This window comes from Pseudomassariella vexata, assembly GCF_002105095.1.
Source record: "Pseudomassariella vexata strain CBS 129021 chromosome Unknown BCR38scaffold_9, whole genome shotgun sequence".
NCBI lineage: Eukaryota > Fungi > Ascomycota > Sordariomycetes > Amphisphaeriales > Pseudomassariaceae > Pseudomassariella > Pseudomassariella vexata.
This window is the reverse complement of record NW_024467964.1, coordinates 1,656,949-1,678,801: the sequence shown is the minus strand read 5'-3', so window position 1 is coordinate 1,678,801 and position 21,853 is coordinate 1,656,949. Positions and strand designations below refer to the sequence as shown.

Below are 21,853 nucleotides of genomic sequence, written 5' to 3'. Positions count from 1 at the left end.
CCACAGTTATGTCATGGAATCTAGATAAGTCGAGTATACGAATCCCACCTCATGAGAATCTCCAGTGACTACTATGGTTCCGAGACCGATTTCCTTCCCACACTACCATCTATTGCATGGTGAGGGCAAGAAGAACAGGCGCATCAGAGTAGAAACGAACACCTTGCAGTAGGGGAAAACTACGATAATTTTTTTATTGCTAGTCTTGGCAGCAGCTGGAAGTTGCTCTGGTTAGCTGAATAGCCGATCGATGGCACTCTGGTGGCGGTCCGTGCTGGGCCTACCCCAGCTTTGGATGAGCTTGCATTTGACTTGAACAACCCGGACACCCGCCGCCGCCTCGTTTCTTTCTTCTCCTCGTCCAAGGCTTTTCGCGCCTCCACACACAACATTGAACCAACCAAACAACAACCGGCGAGGACCCTTTCTCCAAGGTTTATTTTAACCCTCTCGTGCAAAGCAAGCGGGTGACTGCACACTCTGGAACTGCAGCTCAAGCTTTTCCTTTTGGACTCATCTAGACGCCCTTTTGTTTCTCTACCTACCTACTGCGGGGCGAAAGACGACGTCAACCCTCCATTTATTGTGCTCGACCGCACTTTGGTGGTCTTGGTAGTGTCTCGGCGCGCGAGAGCTTTCTTCAGCAATTATTTCTCCATCCTCAGCCTTCCCGCCTTCGCCCATCTGCCATCACAACCGCAACTTCCCAGCCCGGTGCGCACCTTCTATTCGAGTGCGGTGTTTTCTACCACCCATTTCCTCCTGCTTAGGCTGGCCCGACTTCCCCATCTACTTGCGTCTTTTCCATCGTCGCAATCATGACTGAGGTCTCAGCTACGCGATTGTACCTGGGCAACCTGCCCAAGAACGGTAAGAAGCTTCTGTCCTTGGCGCTTGTTTAGACTTGTGTCGCAACGTGATGCGAGTCTAGCCAGTCTCGTCGGCCACCTTGCGTCTGCTTGCTAACGTGTGTGTTTGCAGTCACCAAGACTGACGTTGAGAACCATTTCGCGACCCATGGCACTGGTGAAATTACTGAGATCAAGCTCATGAATGGCTTCGGCTTCATCGAATACAAGGACGCGATGGACGCGCGCGATGTTGTTCCTGGTGAGTACTTTGCTCCCCGTCTCCGTTGCCACGTCGCCACCACGAGGGCATCCAACCTCTTCTGATACTCTTTGCTAACTCTAATCTTGCGCAACAGCCTTCCGTACGTTTTGGACTTCCTCTGGCCACCGCCTTCCCTGACTGCTGCACCCTCATTGTTCTCGGGCTAATCTAGCGATACAAAGATGGATCTGATTTTATGGGCGAACGCCTGACGGTTCAATTTGCCAGAGGCTCTCGTCACCGGGAAGGCTTCGGCAATCACGAGCGAACCGCACCTCGTCCTCGTCGCACCCCCTATCGCATGCAGATCACTGGACTCCCCAATGATACCAGCTGGCAGGTCTGTTAAACTCCCGTTCCGTTTTCCGTTCTTCGAAACATGCTCTTCGCCTTGCCCCCCTCCCCCGGATTGCTCCTCCTTGGTTCTTTAGGATCTTGCGCCTCGTGGGGTGGTCGCCATGCCAGTAGGGAAGGACGTGTGCTTTGACTTCAACATCTTGATTCCTCTGGGCATCTCGATGACCGGAATGGCTGGTGGACTGGGTCCCGACATCTGGCCAAGGTGCCTGAAACAAGGACCCTCCGCGTTGGATCTACCGCCCGTCTGGGACTGACTGGCCTGAATCGGTGTGACTGAACCGAATGCCTTTGCTGGGTCCATCCTGCTGGGGAGGACACATATTCGGCCCTTCCGCCATCAACAAAAACTTCTGCCACTCCTGGGACTACCACTTACTTGGAATCTGGCTCTAGGACCTCAAAGATTTTGCGCGTCAATCTAGCCTCGACGTTGTCTACTCGGAGACTGGGCGTGAAAGCAACGGTCGAGGGTAAGTCGACATGATCCCAGAGTAAAGACACAAATTAGGCGCTAATTGGAAGTGTAGCTTCGTTGAGTTCGAAACGGCGGCCGATCTGAGAACTGCCGTGGAGAAGCTCGATGGCCGCGAATTCAAGGGACAGCGCGTGACCTGCGTTGCCGATGTAGGACACCTTTCTTCTCCCCCATGGCGTGGTTTCTGGCTGTACTAACGTTAGACATTAGACCCAGCCCGACCCACCACCGCGTGATCGCAATCGTTCTCGATCTCCTCGAGGAAGAGCGCCTTACACCGGCGCGCCAGGTGAGGATTACCGACGCGGACCTCCTCGCGGCTATAGTCCTCGCCGTGACGAGTACCGTGACGGGTATCGTGACAGAAGCCCTCGCGGAGGCGGCCGCGGCGATCCTTACTACGACGATCGCCGCTATGGTCGCTCACCTCCGCGTCGTGGTCCTCCCGTGGATGACTACCCTCCTCCGAGAGGACGCTACGATGATCCGTATCGCCGCGACTATGGACCTCCACCAGATCCCTATGCCAACGGTCGCCCCTACGATCGTCCACCTCGCGAGTTCCCCCCTCGAGAGGGTGGTTACGGACCACGGGATGGTGCCTATCCTCGCGATGATTATCGTCGAGGTGGTGGTGCCTACTGGTAACTTTCCACACCTTCCACCTACTTGGGTGCGCTCCCTTACCGTATTTAGATCGCCGATTACCCGACGTCAAGCAACTGCAAGGAGGAATCACAGTTTGACGAAAAGCTAATTAATTTGGAGATGAATCTCGAGTTGGAGGATACCCCGCAGAAGTGCGTCTGGAAAACGACAGGTTTACAGCTGCATGTTCCCGGGGCGCTGAGTGGAAATGTCCCGAGCACAACACATGCAGCATCTGGTTTCCAATAGTTTACCTGCTACTGCTGACGATCCCAAACCCTACGACGGCACTTACAATGAGACGATAATGGTATGTTGAGGCTGGCAATTTGGCCATTGTGCACCGAACGGCAAACTTTGGTTCTAGTGACTTGTGGAAATGCAGGAAACAGGATGCAATGGAGTTCGAGAAAAAGAGAAAAACTGGAGGTTTGGGATTTTCTTTTCGGCTTTGTTGCGCGTGTATGATATCGACGGCTCTCGCTCCTATGAGTGAATGTCTTGTATAATGACAAAAGTACAACGCTTAAATGATATTCTGTATCATATTTCTTGAGAAACTTCCACGTGTGAAGGAGTGCAATCAACGTTCGTGGCGAATTGCCAGGATGGCGCGCATCACCCGCAAGCCTGGTATTGAAATGGGTCTGGTGGATGGGGCGGACTTGGCTAACAAGCAAGCAGTACCTTCGGCCGTGTATGTAAGAAGTAAAGGTAAAATGCAGTTAGTCTAGTTGGCTGGCTAGCTGCCTCTCGGTTGGAGACGGGTCACCCATCAACCTCCAACTACGAATCGGTGGCGAAGTTCGTCACCAATAGCAAACTGGGTGGGCACGCAAAGTCATCAAACCCGCCCATAAAACTTTCGATGCTGACAACGCACATCTCCCCTTCTAGAACATTTCATCTCTATCAAGCAACTCACGGATCAACGATCAACGCTGGCCGACTCGAGCCTCCTGAACCAAAAGTTTTAAATCAGACGCAAATCAATCACCTCCCGCCAATATGCCCACCTCCAACACCAGATCCGGTGAGCCGCAGGCGCTGGGGCCACGGCAGGGCAGAACGGCTGCTGCTGCTTCTGTACCGGAGAAACAGGGCAATGGAGAAGGAGATGCAAAGGCGACGGGCGCTGGAGTGAAGACTGGAGCCGGGACTACGAGGGAAAAGACGCAAGAAGAGGTCGAGGCGGATAAGAGGTATGAAGAGGCTATGGAAGAGGAATACGCCAAGAGGGAGGGGGGCGCTTAGGGGTGGGTGGTGGAGGATGAGTATGGGCAGACGTGAAGGGACGGGAGGGGGGAGATATCAGTGACGGTGTGTTTAGGCCGGTAGAATAAGTTGGTAACGTTGATTCCTACGCTTAAAATCCTGACTTGGTGTCTAATATATTATCTGCTTCGATTTGTTCCCTTTTTTGTAAGTTTCCAGCAGGTATTTGTCCTAGCTACCACGTGTCGGGGTCTTGGTATCTCTCCAATAATTTATTACTGCCACATATGGACATCTCCGAAGAACGTGATACAACACACTAAACGGTCTTCCTGCCGCATCTGTCAAATAGGAGTTGATATGGACAGGAATCGAACAAGGAGGCCTAATTAAGCCGCCCGCTCATCACTGGCCCCTCTCTTTCGTTCAATGGTGCCATATGTTCGCCCAGCCCCAGGTTTCTTTATTCCCTTTTGTGAAGCCGCGTGATGGCTTTCCATGTAGCCCAATCCGAGGGCATCTCTACACAGCCGGATCGAGTATTGGTAGCATGGTTGATATAACCAGAGCCATTCCGCACCACACTATCCCCAGGCTCTTGTAAAATTTGAGATCTTTTCTGGGAGATCTTCTCAAATAATGATTCATCTGGATGACTTGTAATACGAAGGCTTCATAATACTCTGATACTTGGAGCAACCCTTGCTGGTATTATTCGTGCAGACGAAGCAGTCGCTCTCCGGTTTTGGCAGCCCGAAACAAGCATATTATCAGGTATGAGGCGCAATCACCGAGTCACCCGATCTCCCTGGGTCGTACTAGTCGTTCACAAAAAATCCCCATATCGGTAGCTCCACCAAGCGAAACGAGGCAACGCAGCGGCGCCGACCCTTCTCATCGTCCGCATGGACACCTATTGTTATTTTGGTCCAGCAGGTGCACAGCACGCATGCCTTATTCGTTGTATTGTATGTAGATAGTGAATGTGAAGTGAATATATACTTTGCACTCATATTAAATGAAATTACCACTTTGACTTTTAAGGTACTGATTAACAAGTATATATCATAAATCGCCATATATGTAGGCGTGAAGCCTGAGCTCCATCATACCACTGAGTTTTATCAACGTTAGATTCATTCACTGCTGGTACATCTTGCAAGTCAACATGCCCCTGCTAGTTTTGCTTGACAGGAGGTTTGCTGCCAGCACGTGGGCCTTCTAGCATATACCTGACAGTGCAACCCTATTTGGACCAAGAATATATGTTATACACGATCAAAGGCTTAAACCAACTGAACAGTGCTCCAGATAGGCTGTTGCATCAGCAAGTCATATATTTGAGTTAGGCTATCGCATCACAATGTTATGTAGCTTGGAAACTTGACGTGGATTCCTAAGTTAAGGATGATGCATCTCTAGCTTGTCGAGCTCTGTATCCCAGCAAACTCAAGGGCGCTTGCCAGCAATCACTCCTTGACACTGTCATAGGTTTCCACAAAGTCCTTTTCATAGGACATAGAAATAAATTAAGAGCCAGAACTGAACACTATCCATGATCCTCATCGACACAAATCAGGAGGCATGACCCCTCCGCAACATACAAGCAAAAGCAACTGGCATAGACCGGGCATGAATATAGCCAACACTCATCCCCTGGCAGCTATCCCGCGAGTATGGCGACCTGCAGGAGCTTCACCCTTACTGGCATTTCCATTCGGTGCCACATTGTCACTCTCCGAGCCTGCTTCCTCGTCATCCGATTTGTATCTCTCATCCTCGTGATACTGAATATCTGTGAGTTTTTCGTCGGCGCCAACTTCGGCGCTCATGTCGAAATCACCCATATCGACACCATCTACAATGTCATCCTCGTGCTCTCCGTCGAGTTCCGACAATCCCAGAGGAAGCAGTGCCGAAGCCTGTGGAAGCACGTCCGGCTTTCGGAAGAACGGATGATCGGAGTGCAATGGCTTGCCATGGACTATGAAACCCATCGGGGTTTGCACAAAGTCCTGTCCCCGCCGGCGTATGGCTAGCCACTCACGAGTAAATGTGTATGGTTTCGGAGTGAGTCTGTTCAACGATGCGCCTTCGCTGGTGCGGGCGACCATGTCAGCTGAATCCCCCGCGCCGTCAAGCGGATCCTTGATACTTTCCGAATTGGATGATTCACCCGTCTCGGTGGTGGATTCCTCCAAGATAGAGTGTTCATCGGTACCAGTGGCAATCTCATCTACCCCAAGCATCTCGCACACAGCACTGTACTCATCAAATGTGAAATACAGTCTCCCGGCGAAAAGCCCAATTTCTGTAGATAGCCACATTGGCGCCTCCCAATCCTGAGGCAACGCGGGAACCGCGAAGTAACTCAGCTTGCTGAAGTGTATCATCCGTCTTGTTGTTGGGGCGGCATAGGTCACGAGGTGACTTTTCGGAGCCAGGCCATCTCTCTCAACCTCCCGGAAAACATGCAGTACTACTTCCGCTTCCTCAGGTGTCAAAATAATCGCCGTCTCCAGGCAAGGACTGTATAAAATCCACTGTACCGGTCTCTGTGGTGAGTGTGTTAGCTGGTGTTTGAAAAGAAATGAACGGCTGACGAGATGGTCCCTACCAGGAAGTTATCGTTGACTGTTCCCACCCCCAGCTTCACGGTTCTCTCAAATTCCACCGAAACAAACAGGCTGGATGAGCTGGCGTTACGGTTGATCTTGTATTTTCGTCCAAGGCCTGTACGGGCCATGGCCTGAAAACAATGGATGAAAGAGTCAGATCCAGCGGCCAATCGACCGGTTCTGGCAAAGATTTCGATATCCCTGTGGAGTCCTGGGAAATTGTAGGGGGTGTAGGGGATCGGCTTCTTCACCTGCCGAACTGACTCAACTTCGAATTCTAGCTCGCGCTCTTGCTCAACCTCCTGAAGAGCAGAGGCGTGGACAGCTTTGCCAGTATCCTGGAAACCCATTTTCCGAGCTTCCAACTCCTTGATGAAGCCTTCAATCTTCGAGCTGAATACTGTTGTACGCTGGGCTGCCTTCGTTTTTGTCGAAGGGCCATAAAGCTGCTGAAGCGTTTGACGCTCTACTTGTTTGATCGAAGCGACATACTTTGATCGCTGTTCATCGTCCTCAATGAAATCGGGCAAGTCTGCAGCCGCTTGTAGGCGCTTGCAAAAGTCGATGCCTTGAGAGTAGTAGAGAGGCTGTAGCGTTTCGATGGCCTCGCAAGTGTTGTCCAAAAGCCAACAGATGCTGCCAAAAGTCAACCACTCTGCACAATATAGACATTGTGTCGCCAGCTTCCTGGGTTCAATGGGACAAGGGATGGAACAGATTTCTCTTTGCAGTGCTGCGGTGGAAACATTGGACGACTTACACATCATAGGAGTTGATTTCCTCCCCGTCCTTCTTCCTCTGAAGGTCGCGAATGCTCTGATTGATTTCAGGGGCTATGAAAAAGGTCACAGCTTGGGTAGTTCCCAGTTGACGAAGACGCATAGCAGCCTGGACGGTGTGATCTTTGGTCTGTCCCAGGCCTAAAGTCAGGGCTGCTCGGGCATGTGGCGGAAACTTGAGGTCAGTTCCTCTTGTGTGCGCCTGTCAGATGTTAGTGAGGGATACCAAATGATGTTGCCACAATCTAGGAACAACAAAGCCTCAGTCGGCGACTCTCCTTGACAACAATACATTCATGCCCAGAAATGTGACTCAGCTGAAACTCGTGACAAAAAGAACGGATATATCAAGGAAGCCTACTTACCTCATCAAGGTACACCAGACATTTGCCGAGGTTATCCGCGTAGGGTGATGCCAGCAGTGGTGTCTTGATTCCTTGCTTCGAGACAACCCATGGTTTGTCTTGCGTATCAAAATAAACCGCAGCAAGGCAAGAGCCGTCGATTTTCAGCCATGTCTTGACCAGCGTTTCGTTATCCATCTCGAGAATTTGGGCACCAGCATCGATGAGAATTTTGATCTTGCTCCCTTTCATCAAGCGTAGTAAATTAACCTCACCAAGTCTCTTACCTTCACTATCAGCCGAGATGATACACCCGCTTGAACGAGGTTGCAACAAGTAAGTCAAAACTTCTGCGTTGGTGTGGGCTAAGGCGTCGAGGTCGTCCTGCTTGATCGTGAGTGGGAGAATGGATCGGCTCTACCAGTCTAGTCAGTAAACGCTATTCAGGAGACTTTTGGAGGACGTCTTTAATGTTAAAAGGTCCCTAAAAGACTAAAGACGTGGCATTTTCTCCACAGGCTGGACGAAATTGGGATATGAATCCATGATCACTAACATCGTTGGTTCCGCTGAAGCCAGTAGTCAGGGCTTTCAAACGCTTATTATCGCAGCCATTTGGTGCAGAAAGGTCTTGAGTGCTCGTTGCGAAATTTGGGATATCCCATCCATTGGAGTGAAGCTTGAACTTAAACTGCTTGGCATGCTTCGGGAATACCAAGTTGTTGAGGAAATAGTCGATTACGATGACATTGTATCGAACGCTATTCCATATCTGGTTGAGCTGATGAGTATCGTCGACCTTGAGTGAATGCCAGTCACGTAGATACTCCGGGAAGCTTTCATTTGTCCACCGGTCGTACTCTGAGGAAGGGTCGTCCGACTTCAGCATATGATCTAGTGCTTGGCGAGTTTGCTCGATAGTGATCCCGCCATGGTAGAAAGATAGGCACGTCAACAAGATCGAAACATCTGGGTGGCCCTGTAAAACCTTGTATTAGTAGAGACTCGACCCCAGGGACACAACAGTCTGCGCTAGCATGGAAACCTGCCAGAAGAGGAGGAAAAGAAATCATGGAGCAAGCCCGAGTAAAAAGAAACGGAACGACACCTGAACAAACTGCGTGACCCCACAACATTCCACAGCCACGAATTCAATAGTACTCAAAAGTTCATCATGAAGCCCGAGCATATCAAGCCCTTGTACAAGGAAAAGAGACTAGGTGAGCTTTTGTATTACTTACCCATTCTGCGGAGTCACTCGGCACTCCTTTGGCATGATACGGAACCGCTATAGGATACCTGGTAGGATGCAGTCCATACTGAACATTCCAGCGCTTCTTGAGGGTCATCAGCAGAATACGATGAACCAACAAGCCGCGCAGCAGAAAAACCGTCCGAGGAACGTGGGGTCTATCGGGACAGAGGCTTTTGACACGTTCCAGAGAGCTTGGTCGGACTTTGGCGGCAGTAAGAAACTCCTTCACAGCCAGTCTATCCTTATGATCGAGCGTCTCGATCGGGATGATGTTTCGTGAGCCGCTGAGGATATCGATTCGAAGCCGATTCAGTAGCTCTTCCTCGACATCTGTGCGCAGGAAAAAGATAAGTGGGAATCCACCTTGAGGCCGACGGACAACCTCGATAGAGTGTGGGAAAGACTCTGACAGAACATAGAGATTTTTGTCAACCAAGTCCAAAAGCGTTTCCGCGACTTTCCATCGATGCGGGTGGTTATCCACATTCAGAAGCGTGCCCGAAGGATAGATAAGTTGAGTCTTCGTCGCCAGAGTAAAATCCTTAATAAGTTGCGGTCAGTAATTGGAACCAACAAATCATTATTTGAGCATATGGATTTAGTAGGAAATTTGTCTTTGCATCATGCACTTTTCCAAGATGTGACAGGGTAATAAAGGAAGGCAATGGGAGATACTCACCGACTCATCCAGTATATCCCGGCAACAAGACGACATCCACCTCTGTGTCTTCACGAGCATTGCTGCCTCGGGCACTTGGTTATCTAGAAGTCGCTGGAGGCCACTAAGCATGAAAGACAAGTTGTGCTCGGGCAAACACAGCATGACCCCTGATCTCCGCTGTATACTTCGGTGCAAACTCTGGTAAGTCCGAATGACACTCTCTTTGGTAAGGGTCTTCCGGGAGAATGGAACATGACAGATGGGCTTGCCTAAAAGCCCACCTAGTCGGCTCTTCAGCAGTTGGCCGGTTTGCTGAAGGAGTGCTTTCGGCACAACGATGCGAACCAGGCTCTTTCCGTCAGCGAGCATGGCCGCCACCATGGGGATGATGCAACTTGTTTTTCCCTTCAGCAATAAGTCAGCGTTGAATTCATTAACAAACTTGACCCAAACTCTAATGATGTCTCGAAACCAACATCTGATGAATTTGGTGTCCGGAAATCATGAAAAATGTGACGAGCAGACCGAGTGAGTCCCCGAGCTACTTACCTCTCCCATGTTCATCTGTAACACGGAGTTCACTCCAGTGCTTGGGGCAATTATGGCACGAGCGACGTCAACCTGAGTCTCTCGAATCATGAGGTTAGACTCGATCTCCAACAGTAGCCAGGATGGTATTTCAGCCGGATCCCAGTTGGTGTGACCTAGGTTGTTCATTTCGTCCTCGCACCGTTCTTGATCTCTCGAGAGGATCAGCTCGTCGATGCGTTTTTGTTGTTGCAGCTTCGTCAGGGAAACGCCGAATGATAAGATAGCCTCCTTCATACCGCTGCCAAACCCAGCGGTCGACCGCAACTGCTCGAGTAACGTCAGTCGCGTCAGAACCGGCCATAGCTGGCCAACTTTGAGCCATCGGATCTGACGAAGGTTGATCGTTGAGCTGGGTTGCTCCATCGCACACAGGATATCGTTAAATTTCGCCTCAAAGTCTCGAACAAAGGAGACAATCCCCCCCTTCGAGGATCGAGCCTGTTTCAGCTGGTTTACAGAGGTCTTTGCAGGCTTGATTCGGGATTTGAAAGCTTTTAGACTCAAGCTCAGGTCCGACGCATATTTCGCTCGTACAGCGGATTTGGTGCCGGTGAACGAGTTGATGATGCGCTCGAGTTTTGGAACCGCCTCCATTTGTATATATGCGTCCTTTGAAGCGCTATTATGGAGTGTATCATGGTGAGGCACCCTTAGATGAATGCTCTGGACTGAGTTTGTGACGGATCTTGACGACTGCCTTGCCTGCTGCCATGCTGGCATTCTCACCAGATGATCCCCTAGCGTAGGGATTACAGTGCTAGACTGTCGCGTGGGGTACAGTTCCTCCAAAGGAATAAATGGACTTGTTCTGAAGGAAGTCGAATCTTGGTTTCTTCGGTTGAAGATATCTTGTACTTTCTCCAAATGCCGAGAAAATATGTGATTTCGGAAAAGCATCGCCCAGTTCAGCTTGACAGCCTCAAAAGCAGCCCCCATATCGAGCAGGAATGATCTGTCAAGGTGTGAAAGGCTTGGTTCCGGGGAGGGCCACTGCTCAAGTAGAAACTGAACGAAGAACTTGCAATCCTCATCAACTTTCTTCTCGTGGCTAACTTTTGCTTGCCAGAGCTTCCGACGTTCTTTTGTACTCGCAAATTCGAGAAGTACCGGCTGTTCCGACTCGGGGACAGGCGCTCGAAACGGTTCGATCAACTCAAGCAGCTTGTCCATTTGGGGAATTTGATTGGCGCGAAAGTTGGTGTACTCAAGATCGTTAGGGAGCTCCATGGTTCGCAACTCGACGAAAAGGGCAAAAGCGATGAGAGAACGAATGAGGCCCATGTTGGCGTCGAACCTGAAACAAATACTACCCAGCAGGAACATGAGGTAATACTGATTATCTGCGTGGGAGATGACTGTATTCACAAGTTTACCCCATTCAGCGCGAACGTCAGTTTTCAGCTTTTCCGTCAGGCTTGTTTTGTCAAATTCTTGACCATAGCCGCTGACTACTGGCGCCTGTGAAAGGTTGTAGGAAATGTTCTCTACAGTAGACATCTGGCTCGGCCATTTTCTGATCAAAGAGGCAGCTTCAAACACATTCAGGTACCTTATGCTTGACGTGGATGGACGATCTCTTGAAAGATAAGGCAAAGGGAGTGGAGCTTGCGGGTAGTAATTGCAGGTGTCTCTTCTCTGAAGGGAGTATCGACGCAATATGGCCCGTAGCTCCAAGTGAGTATTTTGCTCTGGCAACGATGGAAATTCCAAGGGCTGAAGCTCAAATTTTGAGAGCTTTTCTGATTGCAAAAGTATACGCTCAACCAGAACTCGGAAAGCATCATGCTGTATTGTTACCGGCAAAACTGGGTCCCAGAATTCCTTCTTCATAACTTGAAGCTTTTCTGGGTAGTATTCCCTCCTTGGTGTCAGCCTCGCAATCGTCTGTAAAATATTGACCTGCCCGAGTGACAATGGAGTCCAACACTGGGCCATGCCCGAATCCAAGATCTGCAAAGCTTCCTCTGTACCAGTACGGCCTGTGAGAGGGTCTGATATAGGGAAAGAAGTGTAAGCGTGTAGTAAGGCCTTAGTATAGACCAAAATAGGCTCGGCAGAACAGTCTATGCGTCCAAGAATACCATTGATGCCGTATTTGAAGTAACAAGCAGATGTTTCGTAGATATTTTGTAGCTGAACCGAAATCTGAACATGGTGCCTCCTGCGTTGTGCTGCAAGTTTTCCAAGTGGAACCAAAATACTGCGCTGGGAAGGGTTTGAAATATCTCGGCACACCACGTGGCATGTCAAGCCGTACCAGGTTCCTGCATCCTGGTTTGGATCAATCTCTACGCGTAGATGTGGGCTCTGCAGGAAATTGTTCTTGTTGACGAAGAATAGGAGCTGCATTCTCTTCAAGAAGATGGTCAATGCCTTAGGATTCTGAGGTTGGTAAACGAGAAGGTGCTGACGAACTTCAAATCCGTCGAGGATTCTTGCGATACGGCAGAATAGAGAACTGTAAGGGTCGACGAGACTCTCCGAAGTCTTCGATTGTCGACGCGAACAGCGCCGACTTGATAGTTCCAAGGTCCAGTTGCTGGTATTAGTCGTCCAAACCGTTTGTTTGGGTCTGATCTCCAGTGTTCGGGTTTTGAGATTCAGCCAGTGAACATGCTCGTTGATCAAACTAAGCGGAAGATCGAAACCAGCTCTACTCAAAAATACCGAACGGGGTACGACTTGCAACACCACCTGACCCCTCACTGCGCGAATAACCATCCCATACTCATCGTATCCAATATGGGTATGCCAGCCTTGTCTCGAGACAGTGAGAGAATAACTCATACCCGGCTGATTGGAGGGATACTTCAGGAGACTCTGGTTGCCAAAGAGTTCTGCAAGAACGACGGAACTCTTTACATCAGTGGGGAGTTTCCCCAAACTTTGTCCATCAACCAATAACTGCCCCTGAAGATAGTTGTACTCCACGCATTGTATATTGCCTTGTTCCAGGCAATCGAAGTAACTCTTCACCCAGAATCCTTCATGGAAGGAGACTGACAACAGCTGGAACGATGAAGATGGCGGCCACAACTCTCGTAGGGCAGGGAGAAGACAAGATTCTGGCTGCCGTTGTAGAGATTGTAAAATCTGGCCTTGGAGCTCAAACATCATTCTCAAATCTCGAATGACGGACCTTCGAAGCAATATAGGCACAGCTTGTGAGTCGGGGAAATTATCCTGAACGGTGGCAGAGCACTCGATTAGTGTTGAGGCTGATTGCGTACTCAAAGAATCTGTGTCAGGGTCCAGCAAATGTGTTACGAAGGTTCTTTTGGCTTGGAGGCAAGCCCAAACTAGGTATGTTTGACAATTGGCTGAAGTTGCGGGGTCTTTAGCCTGCTGCCTCTCCTCTCGAAGCATCTTCATCCATCTGATGAAAACGGCCCGCGCCGTCCGTAGGAGGTTCAACGCCATTTCGTTGATTGCCTGCAAGTCTTTGGACTGTGTATGCGACGTCAAAGATATGATTCTTAGCAACATTGTCGTGATGACCTCCATCAGATATGTCTCGCGCCAATTTGACACTGCCGCCTTCAACCTGAGATCAAGTTGCTCCAACAGCTTTCTGCAGAACGATTCATCTTGGAAGATGGCATGGATCTCTCTTAGTGGTGAGCCGTTGCCGTCAGATGGGCCGCACTGCACCGCCAGGTGGCTCAAGAGGCCGACGCTTGCTTCCGTGGAAAAGTTAAGGTTCGAAGACCCAAGCTCCGTCAGAATGGATATCCATCGACGCTTTCTTCCAGACATAAGCGTACAGAAAGCGAACCACTCATGGCTATTGAGACCGTCGGGACAAGCTGAACGACTTGCTGCTATTTCATACGAAGAAGGTCCGCTCGAATCAACAGCAAAGTTCGGAAGGCTCAGTAGTGACGAAAAAGGGGAGGATTTGGGAATTTCTGGTTGACAATGATGGGTGAATAATGGCCTCAGTCTGATCCGCCCTGGCCATATTCCGGACGCCTCGTCAAAATACCCCAGCTTGAGTCCGTTTGGGCGGCAAACTTGCTCCCATTCCACAGGCAAGGCTACAGTTGAGTAATGGGTCGTCAGGACTATGATCGAATGTTGTTAGCATCTATGTTCAGCGTAGTTCGAAACTCATCATTTGGTCCCATCTTTACGTCTCGTACGTAAGACACAGGTCGACGCGAAACAGGTATGACTTACAGGACTTTGTTGTTGACGCCAAAGAAACCCCAGAAGAAGGGCGAGAGAATTGTTGGAGCTCTGAGTATTTCGTCAAGCGTAGTTTCGGTGCTACATTCTGTTCCTGCCTCGACAGTCCGAGTCGACTGAAAATAGAGAACGTGATTGAACGATATGTACCGAACGTCTGGGGACATGCCAACTCGAATACAATAGCCTTTTGAAGTGCAGGTTCGGATGGAAGAGGTTCCTCATAGATGGAAATCTTCATATCGCTCATCTTGCGATGCAACTTGCAACGAGAGCAGCGAGGATTATGGAATCTTTGACCGTAGTTATCGGTTGTAAAGATACATGTAGCCTTGTTGAATTCTTGGCCCAACCGTTCGTATTCAGACATCGACTGCTTCCACTCGTCCTCTTTCCTGGCACACCTCTCAGCGGCTTCGTCAAGGATACTCTGATGCAACTCGTGGAGATACTTGGCTTCGTCATAGTACCGCGTTGCGAAACAACCACGTGATGGGTCAGCAAATATATGATGGTTGCTCTGACAGGTGTTGGCGCGATAAATTAGGTATTCTTGGACGGCTTGCAGGCGGACCATGTCTTGCATCTGCGGCAAGTGCAGCACGTCTAGAGCGCCAGCAGAGAATAACGGGTGGAATTCTTGAAGCAGAGGGAAAATAGAACAAGTGATCTTGTCCAGATCCACCCATAGTTCAAAGACAAGAAGTATCATCAGCGACTTCTGCTCGGAATCGCCGTCGTAGTTGGTACCCACAAGATCGAGGTAGTTTCGTATCTGCGCAGCCCTTATTTTGCAAATAGTGGCGGAGCTCACCGAAGCTAGATCCGGATCATGAAGAGAATCTAGCAACTCCTTTTCTCGTGCAAATATGTCGACGAAGGTCTTGCTGAAGTCGTCCAGGCCGTTTTTGGTGAGATACAGATCAGAAGTAGAGACCCTGCGTGCAGAAGATCTATGTGTGGCCACATTGATGTGCTGGCTCTGGAACTGTCTGCATGCTGACTCTAAGTACTCGCCGCTATTTCGCAAAGATAGACGTTGATCAAGGTCGGATGCGACACGTGGTACAGGAAGGATCTGCCGAGCTATTACCTGCTTCTCAAGGTTCCATACACTGTCGATCCTGATGCTAGTATCCCGGATAGTGCACTCTATTTGAGGAATCAGCTTGTTGAGGAACAAGGGATACGTTGCGGAATCAGCCGAATAATCTTGGTCCAGTTTGACCAAGCGTCGACAGAGCTTGGCCTTCAACCAAGATTGTTCCTCCAATGTAGTCACATCCTTGCACTCGGACAGAACGATATCGTGAACTATACAAACGAACAACTTGTAGTGCAGTCTTCCAAGCTCTCCACCCAAAGAAGCTGCTAGAAAACGCGCGATGCCGACACGAAGGACCAACCACAAAGGTAATCTTCGCCATGGGATGTCAGCGTTTGACCAACAGACATCATCCTTTACACGCTTCCGCAGTAAGGTAGGTGATACCCGACGGCCATTGGCTTCCAGAAGGGCAGTGAGAAAGGAAGTGATGAGGGAAGGATCAGAAGTGCCGCGATATTCCCAGACGTCCGAGCCAGCTTTGAAGGCAACATCGCTGAATGGTTTCGTTGACTCGGTTGAGCACTGCTCCAGGAATGTAGCCAGATTTTCCAGGAATAAATCATCCATGAAGACAACAAGGGGGACAACGACTGCAACACCTGGAAAGTCCCACTGAAGGGCAGACTTGGCAGCTAGCACATCTTCCCGTTTAGGTGAAGCTTCAAACATTTCGAAAAGCAAGCCATCACCGAAGCTCTCACTGGAACAAATCGGTCAGTGGCGGAATAAAAAAAGGGGGGAAGGGGTGTGGGTGGAAGAAGGGAGCCCATTCTTCAAACTTACTCTTTACATCTCCGAATGATCAGACCGGCATTCTGCATGGAAACATGCAGAATAAGGAAGTCAGAAGACGCCACCTCTCGCAAATGCAACAGCAGTCGCGAACGTTCCAAGCGTCCCCCAATATTGACTGATTTGCAGACGGTAAGAGAGCGTCGAATCGATTCCCATATTTGGTGATTCCGGCCACCATCAACATCGCGCATTACACAAGACGCGCACACGAGGCGATCCAGGAGAGCAGATTCAACAGCTTGAATATTGGCGTCCTGCTGCTGTGGAAGCTGCAACGGGAGCGCCACATGGTCGAAGATGGATTTGAGGACCTTTGGGTCCGTCATCCACTCCATGACAGACTGAAGGGACGGAAGTTGTCCTCCGTCTTGCGGATCGGAAAAGGGTATGGTTGTTACTGAAATGAAGGTGATGCGGTGGTTGGGTGTCAAGTTTTGGGTGAAGAAATGGGGTGAAAGTGGTTGTCCAGGTTCTTGGAGGAAGAGCGGAATCAGCGATTATGTTGTTGAGGCAAACAGAGTGATTGTTTAAGCCAACAAGGAGGCCACAATGGTTTTGAAATACAGCCTTACGTGGGAATTAGAAGGAGGCAGGTGGGGGCAACGAGTTTGGTGAATAGCCAATCAACTATCACGAATCCGTTTGCACATCGTGAGCATGGTTGCACAGGATCCCGAACCGTGTTTACCCTAAACCAAATCATCAAAGACTTTACTGCTTTCTGTCTTCATACTGGAGGGGGTGATCAATGGAGTCTTCTTCGCATGTTTAACTGCAATGGTCAGTTCAATCGTTGTAGTCGAATCTACAGGAATCTAGTTTTGGGCTGTCACGGGGTATAAGAGTGCCCTTGGAGGGAAACCATCTTATCACGTTCTCCTCGTACTCCCTCTTCACTTATGCACTGAGACCTCGGGCGGCACACTAAAACTAAAGATGCAACAACACACCAATCAGAACTATAAAGAAACGTCAGAAGATATACAACGCAGGCAGACAGCTCAGTGAAACATCTCAGCTTCTGACTTCTAAGGGTAGATACAGGAGAGGCGTAGAATATGGGAAGCCAGTGTCTTGAAACAGCAACAATCCGTCGCTAAATGTGTCAATTCCATGATCCGTTTTGCGTATTGGGTAACCAATTTCCATTGGCTTTTTGATCGAGATCTGATTGCTCGTATTATTTACCCACGAGTTGTCTGACTTCTCATGAGGTGGAGCCAACCTGCGCAAGATTTGATCGCCAGTCTCCGAGCACAAGGAAACCCGTCGGTATGATACTTGACATTGGAGACTGGTAAAAAGGTACTGGCTAAGTTCAGGGGCTTGACACTACCAGCTCCCGTGTGCCCATCAATCATCTGTGACGATGTACCTTGCTGTGGCTTTTTGCTTTGATACGTCCGGGTGGTCAAGATTAGTGCAATAAGTCGAGCACTATTGATAAATACTACAAGAGAGAAGTCTTGTACACAAGAATGACCTGAAGGACAGTTGTGTCAAGTATCGCAAGACATCAGCACTAAGGACCCAAGATTGACGATGGACGTTTTAGGTGAGGATTGAGAAAATGTGCAATAGTATGACCTATGGCCAAGAAAGGAAAGGAGTAACTCTCGTGTATGAGCATCTAACTGGTGCTCCAAGCCACTCTCAAGATATTAGAGCTACATCACTTACAATAGCATGCAATTTCTACTAGACACCTGCTACTACGCATGCCTTAATATGGTACCAGTATGTGGTGCTCAACGTGGTTTAGTTCACGCAATGCGCATTGAATTGGAACAGCTGGTTGTGTGACAGGACATTCAATGGCCTGCAGTCGCCATTCGAGACAAACTCAAGAGTAAAACCCAACAAACCCACAAGGCTCAGTTGATAACCAGAATCATCTTCAACGTTAGGCTATGGAAAAAATAATGGAGTGACAAAGTTGAAGTAACCCGAATTAGTAATAAGATTTTCTCTGGTGTTAACTGCATGCTTACTTTATCAACACCTCAAATTGACAACCAGTTCCACATAATCAGGGGTCAAGTCTCAATGTAATGTCGAGCTCATTCACAGCTGCCCACACATCAACTAGAATATATAGTTTAACCCAAGCTAGGTTTTCACCAAAGCCCGAGTTGTGTATTGAAATTTCCTGGTAACCACGAGCAACATTTCCCACAATGCCACCAAGTCCTTCTTGCACGGCAAGACAAGTAGACCCAGGGTTCCCAGCCCGTTCTATCCCACTAACTCGTCCCGCATCGAAGACCTCGAGAATAAGGGCGTCTTCAAAGGCCTCGCCCTCCTCACTTCCCACCAATTCCTCCCGGCCTCTCGCCCGCCAACCTCCACGACCGCCCCGAGAACTAGAGCAAAAAGTGAAATAGTTCCTTCGCCAACAAAACGGCAGCAACATCTCCTTGTCCAAAGTCCAAAGCTTCTCTCAAAGCTGTCGCGCTGAATTGGACCAAGTAGAATAAATCTCCTGTGAGACGGAGACCTCGGAGAGTGAAATGGCGGATTTGAAACCGATACAAGACACGGTGTACGGACTCGAGAAGAGGATAAGCGAGGGCGCCATTCAGAGGGCTTCCCGGGGTGACACCGCGGCTGCAGGGCCCCGTGCTATGAATGGTGGGTGTGAGGTCATGCCAAGACATGAGGGCATGGCGCAGTCATTGGGCGATTTTCTCGAGAGTTCCAAGGCAAACGAAGCTGTTAGGCAACAGCTGTGCGGGGAGTTTAAGACGCTGCCGTCTGCGACGAGTCGCTGTATTCCAGATGCGACATTGGATTTTGTAAGAAGGTTTGGGAAAGGCGAAATCAAGGTTATAGATACGGAGTCACAGCGCGGTGAGGAGGGAGTGAAAACGCGAATAGCGGTGTTGGGGAAGAGACGCGGAACGGGAAGCAATCGGGGTCGTCAATTACCAAATCATTGGACTTGGAGTACGAGTCAGTTGCGGACTACACAAAGCCGCGAAACAGCTACAACGGTTTCAACCAGGGATCTGTATCAGCACTTCGGTGGCAGTCGATTAGTGAACATCACGACAGCCAGTTGGAGAGTGAGGGAAGCTGGCGACATTGTGGTGATAGGCAACGGCGGTCATTGAGTTATGAGATGGAGGAAATGGCGGAACCACGCAGATCCTCGACGAGTTTAAATAACTCCAAGAAGCGGTCGACATTTACACCCACTCAGACGCTGCCCCGGCATAAGTCTCAAAGACGTTCGGGATCCGGACAAGACAATTTGGGTCTTCCGGATCTATTCTCGGTAACTGATATGCAAGGACACAGAAGCCTGCCTCGCGGCAAAATTGAGAGACAAACAACCGTGTCAACCGACCATTCAAACCTGAGGCGCAGTCAAACTTACAAGTCCAAGTCTAACGGACCCAATATCGTCGACATGGGGAAAAACAGAGCCTCCAGAGACAAGCCCAGGACTAAGTCAGGAAAACTCAGCACATCAAGACAACCGGCCAAGCCACGTGGCAACTCAAAACTCATCCTCAAAAAACGATCCCTATCCGAGCTCTCTGACATCACCGAGCGGGATGAAAGGTCTCGACCGACGTCCTCATGTGCCCAAACCAGACTTCCACGCGCACACGATACTCCTTCCAGTACCGGGTCAGCCCACGAAGTCGCAAGGACGGAAAGCTCCCGCAGTTCAAAGCAATCCATCTCGGACCCTTGGATTCCAGATCCAGAAATCAAACCTCGCCGTCGGAGTTTTTCGGAAGTTCTGAGGAATATCAAGGGGGTGTTTCGCAGGGGCGCTGTGTAGAGATGGGTTGTGAATGAGGCGTAGTGGATGATGGCGCTTCAGCGGAGTACCTACCTACCTGCTGCGTTTCGTCGCAGGATATCCAACAACTCATTGAAGAGCATCATCACCTGAGCATTCGAATATGTGTACCATCGGGAGATGTATGAATTCGGCGTGTTCTACCGGAGAAAGAGCCTGTGGAACATAGGACAGCAGATGTCAGTACTAGACTTTAGTATTTTCCTACTTACCGTAGTCTTCCCTCTAGCTCTTTCCCCTAGCCCCAGAAGATCATCATCGACGCTGTCCCCTCAATTTCTCGCGTCTGGCTATCGTTGTATATTACTGAGCTCTTTCCAAAACAACATCCGAATTAGACTTCTGTTCGTTCTCACCGCATGTGTCTGATGCTCGGCAAAGCCTTCACTTCGTTCCTCGCATTTGTTCGGCTCCAAGCGGACTGCGCCTTTGAATTTCGACAGATATATGGAAGGGCCTGAGCTATTGTACACAGCCAACCTACATAGCTTACATAACTTTGTTCGGAAGGTGAGCCGTATAGAGGTAGGCTTGATGTGGAGCTCACAGGCTAGACAAAGCCATACGTACGTAGTAGTAAGTCGTTGTCAGACTAGACGAGTTGAGGCTGCACATGACGATGCATACCCGTAAAATCCCCACGATACCACGATGAAGCTGCTGAGTAGCTCAGGCAGACCTTGCGACTTGACGGGGCACCCAATGACCTTGCAGGACGGAGCAAGCTAGATTCGGGAAACTCCCAGGGTGGCGTCTAAGCCGGCTGTGGTAGTCTTGGAACTGGGGAAATGGGAGGGGAAAGAAGACAAAGAAACGACTTGAACACGGCAGTTCATGCGGGCATGCAGACTCTCCGGCACTAGACAATACGGCTTAGGCGCTTCGACAACGTGCCTCCCTTTCAATAGTCAACACGGCCCTGCAGGACCCAATATTCCATCACCCTAGTCAGAACACGAGCATAGCATGCGACCAATCTAGAGGAGTGTTAACAGAACCATCGAGAGGATCGAGAGTAGACATTTGCGCCAACCTCATCTTGGCATCACAGGAGTGGATATTCTGAAGATCTGCGGCGGAGACTTCGGAGTACCTCCACTCAGCGCTCAGACGGAAGACAACTCCCCAGCTGGGAACACACGGGTGTTCATAGCGGGCTGTCCAGTCTGTGGGACTGATTCGCTGACAACGCAGCAGCTATCAGCACAACATTGGGTGCACAACGTTCCGAATACCCTGGATCATACTCTGGTTCTAGTTTGCGTGGACCAGGGCCAGTTTCCTCCGACGGGCGCCTCTGAACTAGAATGTGTCTTGACATCTCTAATTAATACCAACAATTACGATCCTACGTATGTATCATGAAGAAGCAACTCTGACGGTCAAACTGCACCTTCCGTCACTCATGACAGCGTTTCAGCTAAACAACCCCCCAGTTTAAAACACACCCAAGGCAGTGATTTGTCGTTGCAGGAGCTTTTGGTTCCTATGTAGTAGTTATCACAGACACTTCGATGGTGATGGTGCCGAGCTGGCTTCCCGCCTACGCCAGGCAAGGCCATGCAGCAAGGGCACCGACGGCAATGAAACTCGGTCGGACAACATGGGAAGCTGCTTAATATCGCTGCAACATCCCATGCGCAAGATGCCGTCGTTTGCCAAAGGGGTTGAATACACATACACATGCTTTCCTCGAGCCGAATTGTACAGCGACATCCCGAGTTGGGTGCGTATCCGATTGGGAGTAGCTAGAGCTTTCAAATGGCAAGCTACAGGTCAGAGTTTGACGTTGCATACATGTAACGATGTCAGGGGTTGGGAGACATGCAAAACATTTTGGCCATGTTCGTCACCGGGAAGAGCTTTAAAAGAAGGAAACAACCAATACG

At 49.7% G+C, this 21,853-nt stretch overlaps 4 protein-coding genes across 4 annotated transcripts; 3 read left to right on the top strand and 1 right to left on the bottom strand.

The window, feature by feature from the left end:
* The first annotated feature begins 605 nt into the window (after window positions 1-605).
* On the top strand, window positions 606-2,752 carry BCR38DRAFT_241613 (uncharacterized protein). Its single transcript, XM_040854394.1, has 8 exons — window positions 606-870; window positions 982-1,110; window positions 1,208-1,213; window positions 1,296-1,453; window positions 1,867-1,943; window positions 2,001-2,097; window positions 2,159-2,180; window positions 2,562-2,752. Exons 1-8 carry the CDS (start codon window positions 819-821, stop codon window positions 2,594-2,596), a joined length of 576 nt encoding a protein of 191 aa, XP_040714353.1. The 5' UTR covers window positions 606-818; the 3' UTR covers window positions 2,597-2,752.
* Window positions 2,753-5,223: 2,471 nt separating this feature from the next.
* On the bottom strand, window positions 5,224-16,658 carry BCR38DRAFT_467122 (uncharacterized protein). The gene is made up of 10 exons (XM_040862740.1): window positions 16,139-16,658; window positions 14,239-16,055; window positions 10,018-14,123; window positions 9,487-9,873; window positions 8,794-9,348; window positions 8,109-8,531; window positions 7,574-7,969; window positions 7,190-7,410; window positions 6,429-7,065; window positions 5,224-6,366 (listed from the first exon to the last, which is right to left on the bottom strand). The coding sequence occupies exons 1-10, from the start codon at window positions 16,483-16,485 to the stop codon at window positions 5,461-5,463; spliced, it is 9,795 nt and encodes a 3,264-aa protein (XP_040714352.1). The 5' UTR covers window positions 16,486-16,658; the 3' UTR covers window positions 5,224-5,460.
* A 1,595-nt stretch (window positions 16,659-18,253) lies between these two features.
* On the top strand, window positions 18,254-19,329 carry BCR38DRAFT_438903 (uncharacterized protein). Its single transcript, XM_040860598.1, has one exon. The coding sequence runs from the start codon at window positions 18,661-18,663 to the stop codon at window positions 19,261-19,263; it is 603 nt and encodes a 200-aa protein (XP_040714351.1). The 5' UTR covers window positions 18,254-18,660; the 3' UTR covers window positions 19,264-19,329.
* Window positions 19,111-20,177, top strand: BCR38DRAFT_241600 (uncharacterized protein). Its single transcript, XM_040854393.1, has one exon. The coding sequence runs from the start codon at window positions 19,272-19,274 to the stop codon at window positions 19,941-19,943; it is 672 nt and encodes a 223-aa protein (XP_040714350.1). The 5' UTR covers window positions 19,111-19,271; the 3' UTR covers window positions 19,944-20,177.
* Window positions 20,178-21,853: the final 1,676 nt, after the last annotated feature.

What these genes read in the sequence shown, in the direction of transcription:
- BCR38DRAFT_241613 (XM_040854394.1), top strand. Translation starts at nt 819, where the DNA reads ATGACTGAGGTCTCAGCTACGCGATTGTACCTGGGCAACCTGCCCAAG. An exon ending in GGGCAACCTGCCCAAGAACG is followed by an intron (nt 871 to 981) that starts GTAAGAAGCTTC and finishes GTGTGTTTGCAG; the next exon opens with TCACCAAGACTGACGTTGAG. An exon ending in CCAATGATACCAGCTGGCAG is followed by an intron (nt 1,454 to 1,866) that starts GTCTGTTAAACT and finishes ATCTGGCTCTAG; the next exon opens with GACCTCAAAGATTTTGCGCG.
- BCR38DRAFT_241600 (XM_040854393.1), top strand. Translation starts at nt 19,272, where the DNA reads ATGGAGGAAATGGCGGAACCACGCAGATCCTCGACGAGTTTAAATAAC.
- BCR38DRAFT_438903 (XM_040860598.1), top strand. Translation starts at nt 18,661, where the DNA reads ATGGCGGATTTGAAACCGATACAAGACACGGTGTACGGACTCGAGAAG.
- BCR38DRAFT_467122 (XM_040862740.1), bottom strand. Translation starts at nt 16,485, where the DNA reads ATGGAGTGGATGACGGACCCAAAGGTCCTCAAATCCATCTTCGACCAT. An exon ending in CGAGTGACTCCGCAGAATGG is followed by an intron (nt 8,532 to 8,793) that starts GTAAGTAATACA and finishes AAGGTTTTACAG; the next exon opens with GGCCACCCAGATGTTTCGAT. An exon ending in GAAATCAACTCCTATGATGT is followed by an intron (nt 7,066 to 7,189) that starts GTAAGTCGTCCA and finishes GACTTTTGGCAG; the next exon opens with CATCTGTTGGCTTTTGGACA.